This window comes from Eleutherodactylus coqui, chromosome 13 (assembly GCF_035609145.1).
Source record: "Eleutherodactylus coqui strain aEleCoq1 chromosome 13, aEleCoq1.hap1, whole genome shotgun sequence".
NCBI lineage: Eukaryota > Metazoa > Chordata > Amphibia > Anura > Eleutherodactylidae > Eleutherodactylus > Eleutherodactylus coqui.
In genome coordinates, this window is record NC_089849.1 from 59,363,282 (window position 1) to 59,384,702 (window position 21,421).

The 21,421-nt window shown below is 44.1% G+C and overlaps 1 protein-coding gene across 2 annotated transcripts; it reads left to right on the plus strand.

The window, feature by feature from the left end:
* Positions 1-453: 453 nt before the first annotated feature.
* On the plus strand, positions 454-20,106 carry TLDC2 (TBC/LysM-associated domain containing 2). 2 transcript variants are annotated; one of them, XM_066586708.1, is made up of 6 exons: positions 454-552; positions 13,665-13,832; positions 15,812-15,964; positions 18,129-18,224; positions 18,505-18,581; positions 19,665-20,106. In XM_066586708.1, the coding sequence occupies exons 1-6, from the start codon at positions 520-522 to the stop codon at positions 19,798-19,800; spliced, it is 663 nt and encodes a 220-aa protein (XP_066442805.1). In that variant the 5' UTR covers positions 454-519; the 3' UTR covers positions 19,801-20,106. The 2 variants fall into 2 exon arrangements, with proteins under 2 accessions (XP_066442805.1, XP_066442806.1); XM_066586709.1 differs by lacking the exon at positions 454-552 and adding an exon at positions 8,371-8,490.
* Positions 20,107-21,421: the final 1,315 nt, after the last annotated feature.

The window sequence follows — 21,421 nt, forward strand, 5'->3', positions numbered from 1 at the left end:
CATCGGTAAAATTTCACGAACGATAGAGGATTGGAAGTATTTCCCATTGATTTCAATAGGAAACATCACATCGCACTCACATGCACATTGCAGTCTGTGCAGCATTAAAGCTCCCATTGAAATCAATGGGCGATGCGTTCCGAGGAATGCGAAATGTTAGAATATGCCCCATTTTTTCCTTCAAAAGAATATGGTTTATATTCATGCAATATTTGTGCATCTTGCAACGCACAAATCTCCTGAAAACTCCTGAAACAATGTAACTTGGGCTAGATTCACATTCATTTCTTGTGTACTACTCCTTTAAATAAATTGCAAATGACAGGGCTGTGCGGATTGATATGATTGGCATAGAATATGATCATAATTCTGACTGTGTGGGCAAAGGTCTCTTTGTGCATAGGTGTCTTCGTTTCTGGTAGGTGTAGACTATAGTGTGTAGTGGGTGTATACCTGTCATAGCTCCAGGCGGGCAGCAGGCTCTTCTGGTTGTGCAGCAGTGAGCACAGCCCAGGGAGGATGAGGACCATCCGCTGCTCCTACACTGCTCTGGTGAGTGACAGCACTGCATGAGCAAGCACTACAAATGCCAGCATTTACTGCAATAACTGCCTGGTGTGATACTGCAGCTGTATGTGTGACTAGATGTCGTGTCGCTGTGCTTTCTGCCTATTATGTAGATTTATTGCAGTTTCTATGTCAACTAGGGAATATGAATAGTATTGAGGGAGCTTGTGAGATCCGTGTAATCAGTTCTAGAGTCCTAACATTAGTCACTGGGAACCGCTGATTGGGGAGCATATAAGGTGGCCATACATATTAGATAAAAGTAGGTTGATGGTTGAGCAGCTGCTGGATGAATGCTTTTGTCGTCCACGCAGCCATACACATTTTAGTCCATGTTGGCCGTAGCTCATACTGGTCATACATGGTCAATAACACCAGGCGAAGCATGATTAATCTTTTTGGGAATGTACTTTCTTGTGGGCAAAAGATCTTACGCCCGATTCAGTGGCTGACTTATCTCCATACAAAGGCGATGTCATCGGTCAAGCAAACCGATCAATAGTTGTTAACTTTCACACAGTTGTCTTGGTTGAAATTGGCCCTTGATATCAATGTCAAGATGCAGGTCTTGGGAATGCAGGTCTTGGGGTGGTCAGCTGGTTGTCTTGAGTCCTGGTCTTGGCACCCCTGGCAAACAACTGTTTTTTGCCGGGAAAAGCCAAAGCCAACATGGCATTTTCCTGCAGTGGCCGTTGCAGGGCAAATGAAGTATTACAAAAATGGCAACCCGGTAGCAACGGAACGGCAGGAGGTCCACCAAAACAGGAGCCACTCGGTTCAGGGACATAGATGGGGTTCCTGAGTGGCAAACTTGCTCTATAATGTTCATATGCCCTAATAGGACATATGAACAGAGGATGCCATCTTGACACAACCCCTTACTTAGAGAACTACATGTCTTCAGTATTGATATATAATTATAGAATCCTTTTACTTTTAACACTATGGGCCTGCTGTTAATGCCGGTAAAAAAAAGTGGCATCCCAAGAGTGCTGGATCTTTGTACTTCCAACAACTCCTGTTCATGGCATAATGATGGTGGTGCATTTTTTCGTATCTTATTTTGCATAGTATATGATATCACTGACCTGTTATACAGTGTTGAAGAATACCAAAGTACCCGTATCGTTACTGTTGTGGGTAGCACCTTGCCCAAAGAGGCATAGCTTGGAGTTCCCTGATGTACCATCTGTTACAGGATCTCCAACTATTACATGCCATTTTATAGAACTGGTGCCACCTTGTGGGACAAAAGGGCACTTGGGCCCACTATCCGCAATAGTGAACCCAGACTTATGAAAACACTGTTGTGTGAATGAGTCCTACGTAATGCGCAGGTTTGCAACAGGGAGAACAATAGGGATGTTGTTTTTCATGTGTTATTTGTATGCATAACCATAGTTATTGTTCAAGTATGCTGTGTAATTTTTGGAAGGGTGCAGCAAAACACCTGCATTACCAGAGAATACGTGGCATAGACCTGTCGAGTATTGTTATAGTCAACGTCTATGATGTCGTGCATCTTGGTGGAAAGAAGCAGCCCGTATGGGGTGGTAGAAAGTCTAGGTTACCTGTAGTGGAATTTATTATGGCCAACGGCCAACTGAGTGGAGCAGGTAAATGCTGCAGCCCAGATTGAGTCTATGTATCCAAATATTGCTTTGATGGTAATACTATATGCAGGGGCGTAGCTAGAGGCTCATGGGCCCAGGTACAAGAGTTTAGCTTGGGGCCCCCTTCCAGACCCCTCCAACTTTTAGCTACATTGCTGTTTTTTTTTTTTTAAATGACCCAATGGATCATTAGTAATCAGGGGTTTTAGCAGAGTTTTAAAACATCCAAAACACAAGCCTCAAGGCATGCTTTGCTTCCCCAAGAAAGAAAAAAGTTAAATTTAAATTTAAATATATATATATATATATATATATATATATACATACACACACATACATACATACACACACACACACACACACACACACACACACACTGGAGACAGCATAATAACAATATATATCAATGGACTGTGTGTAGATATGCAAGAGAAATAAATCCCAGCATGCTCTCTTTCTCTGCGTACCACGCAATGTGAGCCCTGTCCACTTGTATGATACACTGCCCATACGCAATACATTGTTTCCATACGCATTGTCACTCTAAAAAGCGTGGGGAATTTAAAAAAAATCCCACTGTGCATGCGCAGCGCCACACAAAGCCATATGCGGTCCCTACTTGCTGCGTGCATGGCTGGAAAATGTGTGAAATGTTGGTGGTCTCCCACAGCGTTATACGCTTACGGCTGTGGCATTGAACCCTCAGTCACCAATACAGCAACTCAGTTCTAGCATACCTCTAATACTGGTCAGGTGCCAACTCGCTGATAGTGATTACCAGGCAATTACCTACAGTGATCGCTGGTGACGGTCACTTTCAGTTTTCATCTCTAGCCGGCCCAGACCACCATTAGGGCTTTTTCCAGGCACCATTAGTCTCTGCAGAATTCGAACAGACATGTTTAGCTACATGGTTTCCCAACACGCTGCACACTGCTAACAATTCCCTCCTTCTGCTCTTTAACCCATTAAGTACACGGCTTATTTTGGCTATAAGGATGCAATGATTTTTTGGGGTTTCACGTCTCCACTTTCAAAAGCCATACCTTTTATATTTTTCCACCAACATGGCGGTATGAGGGCTTGTTTTCTGCGTGGCAAACTGTAGTTTTTATTGGTATCTTTTGTGTGCACATAAAATGTATTGTAAAACTTTTATTCACTTTTTCTGAGGGCTGGGAGAGAAAACACATCCATTCTGCCATTTTTTACGGCACTAATCATGCAGCATGAATGGCATTATACAATTTTCTGTGGGTCGGCATGATTATAACAATAATATCTCACAGAACACTCCTCGTTGTCCTCCCCCCACTCCCCATCACACAGGTCACCGCTCGTTCTCCTCCCATAACTCCCCATCACACAGATCGCCCCTCAGTCTCCTCCCACAACTCCCCATCACACAGATCGCCCCTCGGTCTCAACCACTACACAGGACACCCCTTGTTCTCCCCCCCACTCCCATCACACAGAACACCCCTTGTCCCCCTCCCGCTCCCCATCACACAGAACAACCCTTGTCCCCCTCCCACTCCCCATCACACAGAACACCTCTTGTCCCCCTCCCACTTCCCATCACACAGAACACCCCTTGTTCCCCCCCACTCCCCATCACACAGAACACCCCTTGTTCCCTCCACTCCTCATCACACAGAACACCTCTTGTCCTCCCCCACTCCCATCACACAGAACAGCCCTCATTTCCCCTCACTCCCCATCACACAGAACACCCTTGTTCCCCCCTACTCCCCATCACACAGAACACCCCTCATTCCACCCTACTCCCCATCACACAGAACACCCCTCGTTCCACCCTACTCCTCATCACACAGAACACCCTGCGCTCCCCCCCCCCCCCCACTCCGGAACACCTCTCGTTTCCCCCCAATCCCCATCACACGGAACACCCCTCGTTTCCCCCCACTCCCCATCACACAGAACACTTCTCGTTTCCCCCCACTCCCCATCACACAGAACACCCCTCATTTCCCCCCACTTCCCATCACACAGAACACCCCTTGTTCCCCCACACTCCCTATTACACAGAACACCCCTTGTTCCCTCCCACTCCTCATTACACAGAACACCCCTCGTTTCCCCCACTCCCCATCACACAGGATGCCCCTTGTTCTCCTCCCCCCACTCCCCATCACACAGGATGCCCCTCGTTCTCCTTTCCCCCACTCCCCATCACACAGAACACCCCTCATTTCCCCCCACTCCCCATCACACAGAACACCCCTTGTTCCCTCCCACTCCCCATCACACAGAACACCCCTAGTTTCCCCCACTCCCCATCACACAGGATGCCCCTTGTTCTCCTCCCCCCATTCCCCATCACACAGGATGCCCCTTGTTCTCCTTTCCCCAACTCCCCATCACACAGAACACCCCTCAATTCACCCCACTTCCCATCACACAGAACACCCATTGTTCCCCCCCACTCCCCATCACACAGAACACCCCTTGTTCCCTCCCACCCCCATCACACAGAACACCCCTCGTTTCCCCCACTCCCCATCACACAGGATGTCCCTTGTTCTCCTCCCCCCACTCCCCATCACACAGGATGCCCCTCGTTCTCCTTACCCCCACTCCCCATCACACAGAACACCCCTCATTTCCCCCCACTTCCCATCACACAGAACACCCCTTGTTCCCCCCACTCCCCATCACACAGAACACCCCTTGTCCCCCCCCACTCCCTATCACACAGAACACCCCTCGTTTTCCCCACTCCCCATCACACAGGAGGCTCCTTGTTCTCCTCCCCCCATTCCCCAACACACAGGATGCCCCTCGTTTTCCTTTCCCCCACTCCTCATCACACAGAATCCCCCTCATTCTACCCCCCCCCCCTCTCTATCATACTGAACACTCCTCGAACTCCCCCATCACACAGGATGTTCCTGCTCACTGACCACAATTACTTTCACTAAGGTCTCTGCGTGGGCGGGCAGCTTCTCCTGCACACCGGCGCTTCCTCCCGGACCTCCGCTCAGACTCCTCCCCTATCTGGTTCTCCTGCACTGAGATCATCAGAGGGGAGGAGTCTGAGCGGAGGTCCAGGAGGAAGCGCCGGTGTGCAGAAGAAGCTGCGGCTCACTCAGAGACCTTAGTGAAAGTAATTGCGGTCAGTCAGTGTGTGGAAAGTAGGCCCCCTGGGCCCCCGGGGGCTTAGGGGTTGGGTCGCCAGCGACCCCTATATGTACGCCAGTGACCATATGATAGTTATGTAATGTTTCAAGTATCACATGCAGCTTGGATTTTGATATCCAAGTCACAGAAAAGAAGAATTATGTCAACTCTTAGTAAGATTCTGTGCTGAAACCATGTCTGGCTTGCAGATTCTCTGGGCTACACTGAATCCACGTGCGGATCCGCATGAAAAGCCTCACATTCCTGCTGTGGATTGTCAGATTCCCACTAGAAAAAATCCAATACGAATCTGACACTGATCATATGCACGAGGCCTTGTTGTTCCGTTTATCAGGCCACATTACCACGAGGCAGAATTTGCTGCAGAATTTCCCCAGTGGACGTTGCAGAGTGCTAAATTCGCACTACTTGGGGTGGATTTTGACATCCGGTAGTTTTTGATCGGAATTTGGTGCAAATTGGGCAAATTCACAGCTAAAATTGACAAGTTGCGGGTTTAAACTCCATATAGTAGGTCTATTTCCGCAGTTTATGTACAAGATTTTGAAAACCTCATCCACATGGCTGCTACTGGAAATGTTGTGGATTCTTTGTGCGGGGATGGACAATTCATGGCAAATCCACCCAGTGTACGCATGGCCTTGTATTTCATCTATTTTAATTCAGCATAAAATCCTTTTTGCTAAAAAAAATGAAAGATCAATGCCTTGTGTACACGACCATATTACAATCCTGTTTTGTATGGGGCTTTAGTAGAGTACCAACAAACATGTGTGACCCTCAAATGGACCTTTGTGCGAACCAACAGGAAAAAACTGTGGTCCTTCGGCGGCATCAAGTTTATTTAAAGATTGTGGCCAGATTTGAAGTGTATTTAGGAGCTAGAAATAGACTCTGAATATGCCAAAAATAACACAAAAAGTTGGAACACTATGCTAAGCTAGAATGTGAGGGACAGGAGGTCTTGTTAACCATGTTGCAAGAATGCCTGTTATTTTAAACTAGGAATATATGGAGATGCTAGGAACATTTAACTTTGCTTATTTAGTAAGCCTGTTGTATCTACCATTGTCTGAAGCAGCTGATGAATCTGCATTTCTGTTCACTCCATGGTTCCCAGGGGTAGAATTCCCAGTTGGTTATTGTAACAATAGAGTAATTACCAGACTGCAGCTACTCAATGACTCCTAACTAGAGATGAGCGAGCATGCTCGTTTAAGGCTGATGGTTGAGCGAGCATTGGTCTTCTCGAGTAACTGATTACTCATCCGAGCAAATGCAGGGGGTAGCGTCGGGGGGTGAGCAGGGGGGAGAGAGAGATGAGTAATCAGTTACTATGGTCGGACGAGTAATCAGTTACTCGAGAAGACCGATGCTCGCTTGAGCATCAGCCTTAAACGAGCGTGCTCGCTCATCTCTACTCCTAAACCAATGAATTAACCACAATTAAGATGTACATCTAAAACGCTGTAGAAATGTAGTAAAACTATGCTACATGTGCCATGTTAAAACCCAGCTTAAGACTTCTTGTAAGCAAACAGGTAAATCAAATTTTTTATGGAAACCTGTCATTAACTATAAGCACCATAAACTAAGTTATGGTGCTTATAGTTTAAGAGATGTGTAGTCCGAAGAACCATTTTTTATACTCATCCGCTGCCCTGTTCCTGAGATGTCACCCGGTGATATCAGCACACGCTCCACAGCTTGACTCTTTTCAGAAGAATGAACGCACATACTCCCATAAAGCAATTTTCTAACTACCTAATGGACACTATGTACTCCTCTCTGATTGGCCAGTACTGATCATGTGAGCAGTTCTAATCAATCAGAGAGCAAGTCTAGTACATTGGTAGTCAAACATTACAATGCACTGTTGTGATTAGGTAGTCTGAAGATTGCGTTGGCCATTTTGGACAGCTAAAAACAGAACCTGGAACCAACAGAGAGGCAGCAGAGAATGACAACTGTAGATAACATATCTTCTCTGGTCATGGGACAGAATTCTATGCTGGAACCAGAGCGCTGCTTTAAGAAATATTATAAAAAACAGATATAAAAAAAAAACAGCCAGATAAATTATGTTAAAGAGGTTGTCCTGCAGAAAAAACTTGACCACACTTGTGGATAGGGGATTTCTCCAGCGGTCCCTCAGAAACGTATGGTACAGTAGTGTGTATGCATGACCTTCGCTCCATTCAATTAGGGACACATGGGACCACGGTTGTCCTGATTGGTGGATGTCTCAGCAGTTGGATCTCCACCGATCACATACTAATGTCCAATTAGGGTATAAATTCATGGGATTATTCCTTCAAGCCTTTGGTGCACCGTTTCTTTTTTACAGATTACTCAATACACAATCATTTTGTCTGACAGCGGACAGTCTGCTGATACCACTAGGAGTCCCATCCATATAGAATTGTATACAGCGCATATTCAGGTCAATAGGAAGTTATAACCAGAGGTACAATTTTCATTGACTGAGCAGCACCTAATCATCTTCTGAGAAAATAATTAGCATCAGTTTAATGAGCCATTAAATGTCTGCTGGACTGAATGAACCAAAATATTTACTAGTCATTTTCCTGTTTAATACAAGACGATACTGTTGTCGTTGGAGCGATAGCAGACCAGCCAGGCTTGTAATCGGAGCTTATCATGTAATAATTTTGTACAGCGCACTATTTACACGACAAGACTGAACATGTTTAGCCAACACAGCGCCATTACAAAATGTGTTTATAGCCACAATACGACAGGTCACTGTGCTAGGGGGAACGTGTTACCAAAAATTCCAGATCTTTTGCTGCGAGGCAAGGAAGTGCGGCGGTGCAGACCACTTTAAAGGGGTTTTCCCACAAGTTAAAACTGCTTCACAGCCACTCTGTTCTTCCTGGTAGCGCTAACCAGGACATGTGACTACTGCAGCCAATCACTAGCTATAGAAGGTCACTGCTGTGGCCACTGATTGGCTGCAGCAGTCACATATCCTGGTCAGCAGCAATCAGATAGGACAGAGTGCTTGTAAAAAGCCCTTTAAGCCTACATATAAACAGCGTCTGAATTGTAAATTGTTCACTACTTTTACCTATGTGAAACAGGATTTATCGTATCTCAAGATATGTTCCAGCGTGAAAGACGTAAGGTACAGTATATCCATTAAAGGGGTTGTCTGGTTTGGGGAAGACCCCTAGACAGGATGATTATGGGGGAACTGTTATTGGAACCAATTCATTTTTGTTGATTTTTAAGAATAGCAATGTTGTAATGTATTAGAAACACATTTACATAAATTTGCTAAAGTATTCATCGCCTTGCTCACCACATCTGAAAGAAATTTGCTGGCTTCAAATGCTTCCAGCAGATCAGAGCAGACTTGCACTCTTCTTTTCTTCAAATCGGGTGTCATCTTCCGACGTACCCATTTTGTACACATTTTGCGATATTCTAAGTCTTTCACCACCTTCCATAAGGCATACTGACCGTAGTTCAGTTGTGCAGCAAGCTCAGAGATTGTCACTTGACTCTCAATCCAAATCAGTTTATCCACTCGCTGATGATTTGTGCGAGTGGTCAACATGGATGGTCTCCCGCTGCGTGGTTTGTCTTCAATGCTGGCTTCCCCTTCTTCATCCATCTGTGCACATCTGCTTTTGTCAGTAGTGTTATCTCTGTAAACATTCTGTAGCCCTCTGTGAGTGTTGGAAGAGTTTCTATAAAAACATGTGCAATTTGAATGATCTTTGTCAGTTCCTAAAAATATTTTAAGCAGTTTTGCATTACTTTTGGCCCAACCCTCATAATAGACATTCCATATCGGGATGAAACTGAAAGGCAGGAGACACAGATTAGATATTTTAAAAAAATCTGACAGTGAGGGTGATCAAGGAGTGGAACAGGTTACCACAGGAGGTGGTGAGTTCTCCTTCAATGGAAGTGTTCAAACAGAGGCTGGACAAATATCTGTCTGGGATGATTTAGTGATTCTGCATTGAGCAGGGGGCTGGACCCGATGACCCTGGAGGTCCCTTCCAACTCCACCATTCTATGATTCATCCTTTAAAAGTGAGCATCATGTAAATTGTAAATGTATATTTTAGATAAACAACCAATACTGCTATCAATAACTTTTATGTATGCACAATTCGTTTTGATATACCCTAAATGATCATTTATGAGAATTTAGACTACGCAATAAGCAATTTGATTGCTCGAAAAGTAACAATTATTGCTACTTACAGGAGTTGTCCAATTAAATCGATTACGGATGTTATGGAGGAGGGTTTCCTGCTCAGGACTGTTGGGCTGTATTATATGGTCTCTACTTCATTTCAATGTATGTCAAGTAATATCACATATTTCATGCAGCAGTCGTCAAAGGAAAAATGTGAAGCTGCCAGCACCTGGTGATGGAGATAGAAATCTGTTTCCCAGGGCTTTCATTCCCATGTGATCAGCTGATAGGACATCCTCTTCAGGCTCTTTTACATGAGCCGGGCACGGGGAATAAACATCCATTTGAACATTAGTTCACCTGATCATTGCCCTGTGGGAATGTGCTGATGGTCAGCCAACAAATGGCAAACAGTTGTTGACAGGTGATCGCATTTCTGTTATGCGGCACCAAAAATCATTATCAGCAGCACATCTTGCAATGTAAATAGGGGATGTGCTGCCGGCAATGATAAAAGTGCATGGGGGCAAACGACTGTATTACAATTTGCTTGCCCTCCATACATTATCCTGTGTGAAGGCCCTTGAAATCCGTGCCAATATCATTAATTATATTGTCATTTGGCAGAAAGGAAGAAGATTTGATGTAAAATCACACTCAAATCTGTGGCAAACTCTATTGTGTGAACAGCGCTTAAAGACCCTTTTACGTGGAATAACTGTTGGGCACTAAAGCATCCAACTGCCGTCCCAGCCATATTCGCTCCTACGCTTTCACACAGGAGCGATCATTGCTCAGTGAGTGGAGGCCAGCGGGCCAGAGATCACCCCATCCCCCTCCCTTTTGCAGTAAATAGGCAGTAGATGTTTAAACAGCTGCCTATTTAGACATAATGATGCAGCGGCAGACCAACGAAGATCTTTAAGTCTGCATGAAAAATCAGATCATCGATCTATCTCTGATCGTTCTTTCACTGCCCTTGTTTACACCTAACAATTTTGGTGCAAACCGTTCGAACTAACGAGCGTTTTGCACAATAATCGTACCGTGTAAAAGAGCTGGTCATGGGCATAAGAATACTGGTGGATACAATGGCTGCTCAGCCGACAGCTGTTCTGCCTGACTTCTCCATGTACAAGAGTCAGCCATTGTTTATTCTAAGAGGTAATGGGATAAGGGGTTGCAGGACATATTTGGGCTTACTGTGTTACGCCTCTGTTTAGCGTGACTTGTCCACTGTAGAACCAACAGATTAAACACCTGTCTGATCCTTCATCATGGGGTAGACAACACACCCGGCAAATCTCACATCTATTTTATAGGAGCAAAAGTCTTAGGCCACTCTCACACGAGCGTTGTTTTTTTTTGCTGCGTATTACTCGCATATTTCACAAGTGAAATATGCAGCAATAGACCTGCATTTATTTCAATGGGGCCTCTCCCACTTGCATTTTTGCACTGTGTATTGTTGCATAATCGCATGCTGCAAGACCTATTTTCGGTGTTTTTGTGCATATTTCACGCACTAAATCGCCCATTAAAATGAATAGGGTGTGTACAAAAACACAGTAAATATGCAATTGCATGCTTAAAACTGCCTTCTTTCACGCAGGTTACTATGCCACCGAGAGGGAAACAAAAAATTGTGCCATCATCAGCTTCCTTGCCAGCGTTGCAAAAATACATTGTAAAAATGCAGGCAAATGTGCACAAAAACGCAGCTCTGCACGCCGTAAAACGCAGCGTTTTTACGAACGCTTGTGTGAGAGCGGCCTTAATCTCAATAGACTGTTTGTTCCTCAGTTTATATACTGCTTTCCACAGTTAGTAGGTTATCACCTACAATCAAAGAGCAGAGGGAAGCAGTGACATAGAATTACACGACACAAAAGGACAAGTAGATAATAATCTTTGTCTCCACCCTCAGTCATAATTTGCTGGTGAATTGCCAACCGCCTCTGCACTTGTCGTAGAAGACTAGCAATGACCGATATCATTATTATGCCTGAAAAATCATATTTAACCCAATACACTGCCACACGTCACTTTTGTTTTTAGCAACAATAAGATATTTTCGAGGCCTTGTGGGGGAAGTTTCTCTAAATTCCCATATTGTGAAATACTATTGGGGGTAATAGATAATTTGACACAGAAAACGTTCTCTAAGGGCTTATTCAAATGGCTGTGATTCTTGTCTGTGTGTGCAATGGACTTCAGATGAACACATGATAGCCGATTTATACTATTTACACGTGATTTTTCACATAGATGTAAATAAGGAAGATGGAACAATACCTCCACAGCGCCACCTATTGGATGGCAGCATTCCTTCAAATCGATGTACGACTTTTAAACAAGTCTGTAGAAAAATGATTGGAAATGGGAAACCAAGCCAGAAAACCATACAGGGACAGCTGTTTCGGGTGTTTGCCCCTCATCAGTGTGCAGTAGGTTTCTGGCTTAGCTGGTGAAAGGCCTGTGATGTTGGTCAAGAGGGGTGTCGCCTCTCCTTAAGGAGAGCACCCAAAAAGTGTGTGGAGACATGTAGGAAGTGATTGGGTCGGGGGATGGCATCGTCTCTCCCCAAGGAAAGCACCCTGTGAGAAGACACCGGAAAAGTGAATGAGGAGACTTATACGGCCAAGCATGCTCCTCTGGGTAATTTAGGCAAATAAGGATGATGGAACGATACCTCTGCAGCGCCACCTATTTTCACATAGACAGATAGTCTGTTTGAAAAAATCGTAGCGATGTCTTATTCTGTGCTGCCGACAATGATAAAAGTATATGGGGTCAAACGATCATAGTAAAATTTGCTTGTCCTTCATACACTCTGCATTAGCCCGTGCGAAGGCCCTTGTAATAAGTGCCAATATCGGTAATTATCACTTGTTATTTGGCTCAAATCAAGCTGTGTAAAAGGACCTTAATGTGATGTTCACAAAGCACCATCTGCCATTATCCCCTATCCACAAGATAGGGGACAACTACCTAATTAGTGGGTGTCAGACTAGTGGGACCACCACCGTTTGCCAGAGTCCTCGTATTCCCCCTGGCAATGAATGGAGTTGCAGCACGCATACTCAGCCACTGCGCCATTTCTTTCAGTACAAGCACAATAGATTTCTGAATGCTGAAACTCCGCTATCTCCAGTGCGGACACTGAAATGAATGGAGATGCAGCGGGCTTGTACAACCATTGCTTCATTCATGCAAGCCTTCAGGATCGGTGGGGGTCCCAGTGGTGGACAAGGGATAACTTTGAGTCTGGATACAACCTCTTTAAGACTTCATTCAGATGGTCATTATGTGCCCATATTTTTCCATCCATATTATGGTCATAAAAGTTGGCCAGACCATGGGTCATGTGACCAAAATCAACGGAATTATAGATTTCTACTGTTATGTCCAAGCCGCACACTATACACCTCATCTGGATAAAATGTAACAGTTGCCCTAAAAGGACAAACATACACACTATATATAAATTCAGAGAACAAAAGTGTGAATAACGAAACATGAAAATGGGAAAAGGGAAATCTCACCCTATCAAACTAATACGGAGAAACCTAGAAGTGGGGCAATCACCCTGACAAGGGCGGCCCCAAGTTCGGAACCTGGTACATCCTAGACTATCCCTAAGTGCAGACAATTGATAGATGTAATTCAAAATTGGCACAACAGTGCTAAGTAGCAAATATTGCTAAACAAATCAATATAAACACCACAGACTTACCTGAAGTAAGCTGACACCAGCAAGATGTTGAACTCCACCATGCAGATGAATAACCAGCGCCCTGTGAGAGGAGGGCCAGAATACATAAACTATGGCAACAGTTGATTGGTCGGCTGGGGAAACCACCTCGCCACTGACCAATCAGTAGAGAGTGTTCACGTCAGTGCCCAGAGCTGAATGATAAGGCGCATGTGCCGGTATCACATAAGCCCGGGCTGACATCATGACATCACCCTGGACCCGCTTCCAGGTTGCTGCAGGCACAATGTAACACCTGCTTGTTACTTCAACCTCAAATCAAAGATTTGCAACCATAAAATGGGTGCAAAAATATGCCTGCATTTTGCTCGTGCCCTCATATGCAGAAAACATAATACTTTATAAAATTCAGTCCTTTTGTGTCCAACAGAACAATAACCTGCATGAAGCAATCTCCAGTGATGACTCTGATTATGATATTATTGATGAATCGGAAGTTAAGAAACACAAAAAAGGATGTGGGAAGCCTAAAGAAGAAGTGGATGAGCCAGTTTTAATCGGAAAAAGCCAAATTCTAGGAAGTGATTATGTCAAACAGGTGAGCAATCATTGTTTTAATGCTAAAAATTATTCTCTTCAATGTCAGTTGGGGGGGGGGGGGGAGAAGTTAAGGACTTGTCCATAACAAGAAATCAGGTTGTGGTCTTCACTTTGCTAAAGTTTTTGAAAAATGAGAAGCTCCTCCCACAACGCGATTGCAGGATACCAATGGTCTAGCATAGCAGCCCGAAGCCGTGAAGGCTCCCATGACTGCCAAGCATTGATGCCTATCAAGCCTTGCCTGTGGCATGGCTTAGTAAGCAACATTAAAAATCAATACATACTGCAATACTAAAGTATCCTGAAGTATTACAGTATATAGTACAAGCTATCAAATGATCGCTAGTTCAAGTCCTCTGTGGAGTCTAAATAAAAATTTACAAAAAGGTTTCATAAAGTAAAAAAAATATAGAAAATATTGAAAGTTCAGGAAAAAACCCTGTTTGCTTTTTTTCCTATAAAAATCTGTGGATAGGGGATAACTGTTAATTTTTGTACAACCCCTTTAAATAATAGCATAAAAATATACAACTTGTCGTGCAAACACAAGCCCTGATACAGCTGCGTCAATGAAAAATAAAAAAGTTTTGGCTCTTGGAAGGCTGAATGAAAAAAGAAAAATAAAAAAAATCTGGTCTTTAATCGGTTAAAGACTTCTGAAAACGAACTAAACCGCATCGCTAAATATATCGTAAAATCTTTATAAATATCATAACGTGGAAAATGTGGCAACTGCACACATGATTATATAAATGCTATTTATAAAGAAGCTCTGGCCACAGAACCTGCGAATGGTGGTTGACGCTACTGGCTGAGCTCCAGTAACTTGTGGAGAACCAGCACTTAAGGCTAGGAAGGGAAAGATGCAGGCCAAGACTGTTTTCACTTTAACATCAAAGTGATTTTCTGGGCTTTTAACTTTTTTTTTCTAAATGAAAATTGCTAACCTTATTCACTGGTCAGCCATATCATTAAAGCTACCAACATATGAATTAAATAACATTGATTATCTCATGACAGTAGATCATGTCATGGGGTAGGATTAGAGCAAGGAAAATGGAAAAGTCTAAGAATCTGGGCAAGTTTGACAACAGCTTAAGGGTGCATTCAGACGACCGTATATCGGCTGGGTTTTCACGCCCAGCCGATATACAGCGTCTCTCTCTGCAGGGGAAGGAGGCTGGAAGAGCCGGGAGCAGTGCACTGAGCTCCCGTCCCCTCTCTGCCCCCTCTCTGCCCCTCTGCACTATTTACAATGAGAGGAGGCGGAATGAGGGCGGGGCTAAGTTCTGGGAAGTAGCTCCACCCCCGTCCCGCCTCTCCTCATGGAGAGGAGAGGCGGGGTGGGGGTGGAGCTACTCCCCAGAAATTAGCCCCACCCTCATTCCGCCTCCTCTCCACGGGAGTGGAGTGAGGAGAGTGATGAGTATAAATTGTATTCTATATAGTTGACAGACAACCAATGCATTGACTGTGGAGGCATCAGTGCAGTGACTGGCACAAGGTGGAGGCATCAGTGCAGTGACTGGTACATGGCGGAGGCATCAGTGCAGTTACTGGTACAGAGCTGCCTCTGATTGGTCACAGTGCTCAGCCAATCAGGGGTAGCCCATTCAGCAGGCAGGAATTTAAAATTCCACAGGTTGCATATAGTATTACAACTCAGTCCCATTCCCTTTAGTGAAGCCATACTGCAACACCAAGCATGAACCATGGATGGCTTTGGGGTTGTTTTTATAGAAGAAAGCAGCCATGTTTTTCAAATCCTGCACAATCCCTTTATGGCCCAGATTTGCCCCATTCTTGAGGGATGACACTAATGGCTGACCTGTCTAGATGAATGATGCAGGATGTTTCTTTATATACTATAATGCCCTAAGGTACAAATACACCGCATTGGAAGCATACAGATGAATAATGCAGAGTTATGAATATGTTCCTTCATTCTGATAAATCAATCTGATTTCAATCTTTTAGATTGCTGAACAATTACCACCTAAAGTCATCGGTCATAACTGGAGACTGCAGTACAGTACAGATAAGCATGGCTTTAGTCTGAGGACCATGTATCGTACTATGCAGGCCATCAGCTCACCGGTATTACTGGTTATCAAAGACAATGAAGGAAAGGTAAGATGTTTCCCAGAGAATATAGCAATATTACATGTTTTGTAATCCAGTATGATTCACGCATGTCATTTACATCAAACATGTTTCATCAAGTTGACCTTATTGAACTATAACTTCTTACCCCATATCCAGTGCTGTTACTATAGGAGAGGCAGAGGTTGTAGCTGTACCTACTGTAAAAGAAAAGAAAAACCCGTCTGGCACATAATAGTAATACAGGGGTAGAGCATAGTGTCCTGATAATTGGGCACTAATGTCATAAGTGTAGACAAAACTATCTTAAAACTCTGAAGACATTATGATTTAAGGCTGTACAGTTCCGATGTTGGAAGACATCTGTCAGGGTTCTCTTACTGTATATTGCCAGCCTCTCCACTGTCGGGGTCTATCCAACGTGTCACCTCATACAGTACTGCCAGCATATAGCGCTGTTTTATAACGGCAGAAAAAGAGTAAGCCCCCCTAGGAAAACCAGGATACAAATTGGATTGGAAAGGGTTAAAGGCTAGAGATGAGTGAGCACGCTCGGTAAGGTCAGTTATTCGAGCGAGCCTCGCTCATCTCAAGTAACTGCCTTCTCCTCCGAGTGGTGTGGGGTAGCGTGGGGGAGAGAGAGATCTCTCTCACTCTGCCCCCCATTCCCCTCCGCCCCGCCCCCCGCTGCCCCCCCCCCCCCCCCGAGCACGCTCGGAGGAGAAGGCAGTTACTCGAGATGAGCGAGGCTCGCTCGAGTAACTGCCCTTACCGAGCGTGCTCGCTCATCTCTATTAAGGGGTTATCTTCCACAACATACCATATCTATGAGGCTGACGGAGACAGACCAGCTCTGTATTCTACTGTCTCCTCATTCAAACTTCCCTTCACTGTGTATTGAGAAGGAATGGAGGCACAGGACCCCCTATTCCAGTGATCATGAGAGATCCTTTTGGTGGGGCTCAAAGATTTATCACCTATCCTGCGAATAGGTGATGTGTCCATTGTGTGAAAACCCCTTTCAATTTAAGACCATGGTATTATACCATTCAAATCACTGTTTTAGGGCTCAGTCACACGGGCGTTTTAATGCACAAATTTTTGTGTGCATAACGCATGCATTCAAAAATTAGTGGGACCGAAGCGGGCGAGATGCAGAAAAAAACGGACCAGGATGCGTTTTTTCGCACAAAAAGTGCGCTCCCGCTATCCCCTGCTGTGGCTGTGACAGTTGCAGCAGGGGATTCCTTGGATGTGTAACCTCTGGATTCTGTCACATCCAGGGGTTTCACCTTTGGTCAGTCGGGCCGGTGGCAGCAGCGGCGGCCCCACTGGCATACAGAGAACATCGCGATCAAAGCTGTCAAAGCTATGGCAGAGGATTTCTTCATCTCCGCGGGGAGTCCCCTTGTCACTGAACACTGTGACAGCATTGTGACAGTGTCCAGTGACAATGGGACTTATCGCAGAGATAAAGAAATCCTCTGCCACAGCTGTGGCAGAGGACCGCAATGTTCTCCCATTGAATTCAATGGAGCCGGCGCTACAGCCGGCTCCATTGAAAGCAATGGGCTGCCGGCAAGCCCTGCAGTGATTTTCAGGGAAGGGCTTTAAATATAAGCCCTTCCCTGAAAAATCATCCTTAAAATGTGTAAAAAATAAAAAAAAATATATATACTTACCTCTCTGCAGCTGCCGAGGCTCAGGCACGTCTAGCCAGGTCTTCTTCTGAACTGCTATGAAGAGCTTTCAGTGGGCGGAGATTTAAAATCCCTGCCTGCTGAAAGGGCTGCCTCTGATTGGCTGAGCACTCTGAGCAATCAAAAGGCAGCTCTCAGCTATCGCATGACAGCAGAGAGCTGCCTGTGATGGGTCCCTGCGCTCAGCCAATCAGAGGCAGCACTCACCCATTCATTGAATTCAGCCATTGATTGATTCACTATTATCTTATCACAACAAAAAGTGATTGAAAAACTATTAAAAGGGCAAATAAACTGTGGCACAAAAAGTTATTTTAATGCGTTAAGCATCAAGCTAAACTTTGCAACATCTACAGTATATGTACAATATATTGTCAAAGTGGATGTTGTGTCATAACCAGTACATATGGGCATAACTGAGGGCACCTGTGGCAAGCCACAAAGCAAACCACTGGTTGGGGGCTATTGGTCTAACATGGATTCTCTTTCAGGTGTTTGGAGGCTTCTGTTCCAGTGAGCTGAAGGTCAGCCCTACTTTCTATGGCACAGGAGAGACTTTCTTATTTAGCTTCTCACCGCAGTTAAAGGTAAGGGAACTACATATAGCTCTTGTCTCTATTATTTCTTATATGTGGGTTTTCTGATCTGAATGATGTGGAGAGAAAAATAGAGTACTTACATTTGGTCCCATTTTATTTTCCACTGTTCCCACTAATGGGACATTTTCCCTTCTGGAGTCTGTAAAATATATTATTGAAGTAGAGCTATCTAGATGTGTTTGTGAATTGATGCTTTGAAGTCCCTTTACTGCTTTTCCGTATACCAAATCCCAGGAACATTCTATGACAAAAATCAATTTCTTCTCAGATATTTCGATGGACAGGGGACAATAATTTCTTTGTAAGAGGGGACATCCAGTCATTGACATTTGGTGGAAGCAAATGGTATGTAATAAATAAAGTACTTCTTTTAAAGTAAAGGGTTGTACCAAGATTGCAAGTCATCCCCTATCCATAGGAGAGAGATGGTTTGATCGCTCCTACAGTATGATGTATTACCATAGTATTACATTACACCACGATCTGACAGGCAATCTATCAATCCATGCCATAGAGATAACTTCTATAGGCTCTGTATCGAAACACTGTCCCCACGCAGGCATTGCGAGAGGGCAGCGTTTCTAAACTGAGACCCGCATTGAACAGATTGGGGAATTAAAAAAAAAAAATCACACTGTGCATGTTCGTGACGCCAGATTGCTGGACATGCGCAGTGCGTACTCGGCCCATACGCAGTCTCCGTATGTGTAAAATGGTGTAGTTGACTGCGAAACAATGCTGTATCAAATAACTAGATGGTGGAAGATGAGCTGGACTAAAAACTAAGCCTAATTGTACTATGAGCAGGTGTGGGGCAGATGATTGGATGGTGAGCACAATATAACAAGACAGTAGTGTACAAGGTACAGGATGATAGCTCATGTGGGTTGGTGAGAAGATCAGCATCACCCCACATCTTCCAACAGTCATACAGCCCTCTGTGATAGTAGTTTTCAGATGTATCACAGGCTATTTTTTTTATCCCCTTTTACTCATGACTTGGAGAAAATGTAATAAACAATTACATGCTGCTTTCCACAGACTGCACTTCCCTGTGTGGAAGACTCATATGAATTTACAAATGACAGACAATGTGCTGCCACCTGAGTGGTCGTCTCTCAGAAATTCCTCAATGTGTAATATACCCTCCCTCATAGGGAAGGGTCTGAGCAACAACCCACCAGTTTACTCTCACTGACAGAGTTTGCTAAAATTGAATTCCTCCAGTCCGCAATGTTTTAGAAAATGATACAAGCATAGAAATCAAACAATCAGAGGTTTTTAATGAAAACTAATTACAAAAAGTCTTGATTTTCAAAAACACATTGTGCAAAGGTGTGCATAGCCTTTAGTGACAACATTTTTTATTTATCATGTCCCTTATTAACTAAATGCATATGCTGTTTTGTTTTTTCTTCTTCTTCACAGTGGTAATTTTGGTCTTTGGTTGGATGGAGATTTGTATAACGGAAGAAGTCAATGGTGTGAAACTTTTAATAATGGCATACTATCCAGCACTGAACAGTTCCGCATTCACAGCCTTGAAGTGTGGGCATTCACATGAGCTTTATCTTCCTATCTTCTCAAGAGACTGTTAACATCTTTTGCAATCTAATAGAGACGTGGGGCGGTCTACAATCAATGTGATGGCCTGGCAGCTTGCAGATGATTCATTTATCAGACAATGAAAAACTTGGATCACATCTTTCATCTGCAGGTGACTGCGAGGGTTAACCAAAAATGTGAACAGAACTGCGAACTTTTACAAAAGGCCGATGAACTAAGGATGTCCATTAAATTTATGTATAAAGATAAGTGTTTGACCCCTTTGTTATGTATCAAAATATAATAAACCAAACCTAAAAAACAAGGCCAGGAGTGCTGATCCCATGTTACGTCATTCACAACGGTATTTGAAACCGGATTACTAATAAGGAATATAGATTTTTTTTTAACCACAATACAGGACAATTACATTAATATGTTTTAGTGATCATTTAATAATATCCATATGGTGCAGGGGTCAAAGCATAACATCCCTGGTGGTCTTGAGGGCTTAATAGTATGTGTGGTGCCCTAGGGTGGTTTTAATTAACGTTTGCACCCTGGGGGTCCGGGGTAGTGTAGGGGTTAATATATCTAGTGGTGTAGTGGAGTTTAGAAATTCATATTAAAATTCTTGGTGGTCTTAATTTAAAGGGGTTGTACCAGAATCACAAGTTATGGCCTATCCACAGGACTGAGGATAACTTGTTGATTTGTGGGGTACTCACCATTAAGACCCCCAGTGAACCTGAGAACAAGAGTCCTTTGTCCTGCTCAGCCTGTCACTGTGGGGTTGCAGAATGAGAAGAGTGCTGGCGGAGCATGCGATTGCCTTTTCACTATCTCTGGCAGTCCCATTGAAAATAAATAGAATAGCAGCACGCTTGTACGACCGTCGCACTGTTCGGTCTCCTCTTTACTGCAGTAAGCCCAAAGTGAGTAAGACGGGGAGGGGCACAGGACCCCTGCTATTGGAATCAGTGGGGATCGCAGTGTTGAGATCCCAATCGATCAGCAAGTCATCCCCTATCCTGGTAGAACACCTTTAAGGATGGATATGATGATGACTGGTGGTCTAGGGAGGGTTAAGAGTACACAAGCAATACACTTGGTGGTCAGTGGTAACTTAGGTGGCTAGTTTTAATGATTCTGGTGGTTCAGAGGTTTCTAATATTCTTTCTGTATTATTTCCTCACTGCTTATAATATCTCTTCTTGCAGTTATTTGATAGCACATTGATGGAATAATCTGTCCTGGTCGTGTTATGGAGTCGCACCGACATGTGCTGGTACCGTACATTTATCAAAGCTGTGCCTTGTAATGAGTTGTGTCCATAACATGACCGGGACAGATATTATCCGCTGGAAGTAAGCAATGAAGATTTGTATTGGATGACAGCAAGCATGGGTCCTCAGAAGATGGCCTCAAGGGCCTAAAGAGCCATCAGGCCGCCATTAGTGCAAGGCTTGTATTCACAACTGCCTGAACTTGGTGGTCGGATTAAAAATGCAACTTGGGACTCCACTACACTGAAGTAGCGGTGGGATGATTGCTGTCAGTGCGTGCGATCATGGAGGATATAGCTGGTGCTCTAGAAATAACAAGGATGGTTACACGCACATTCTCTTGAAAAATCACAC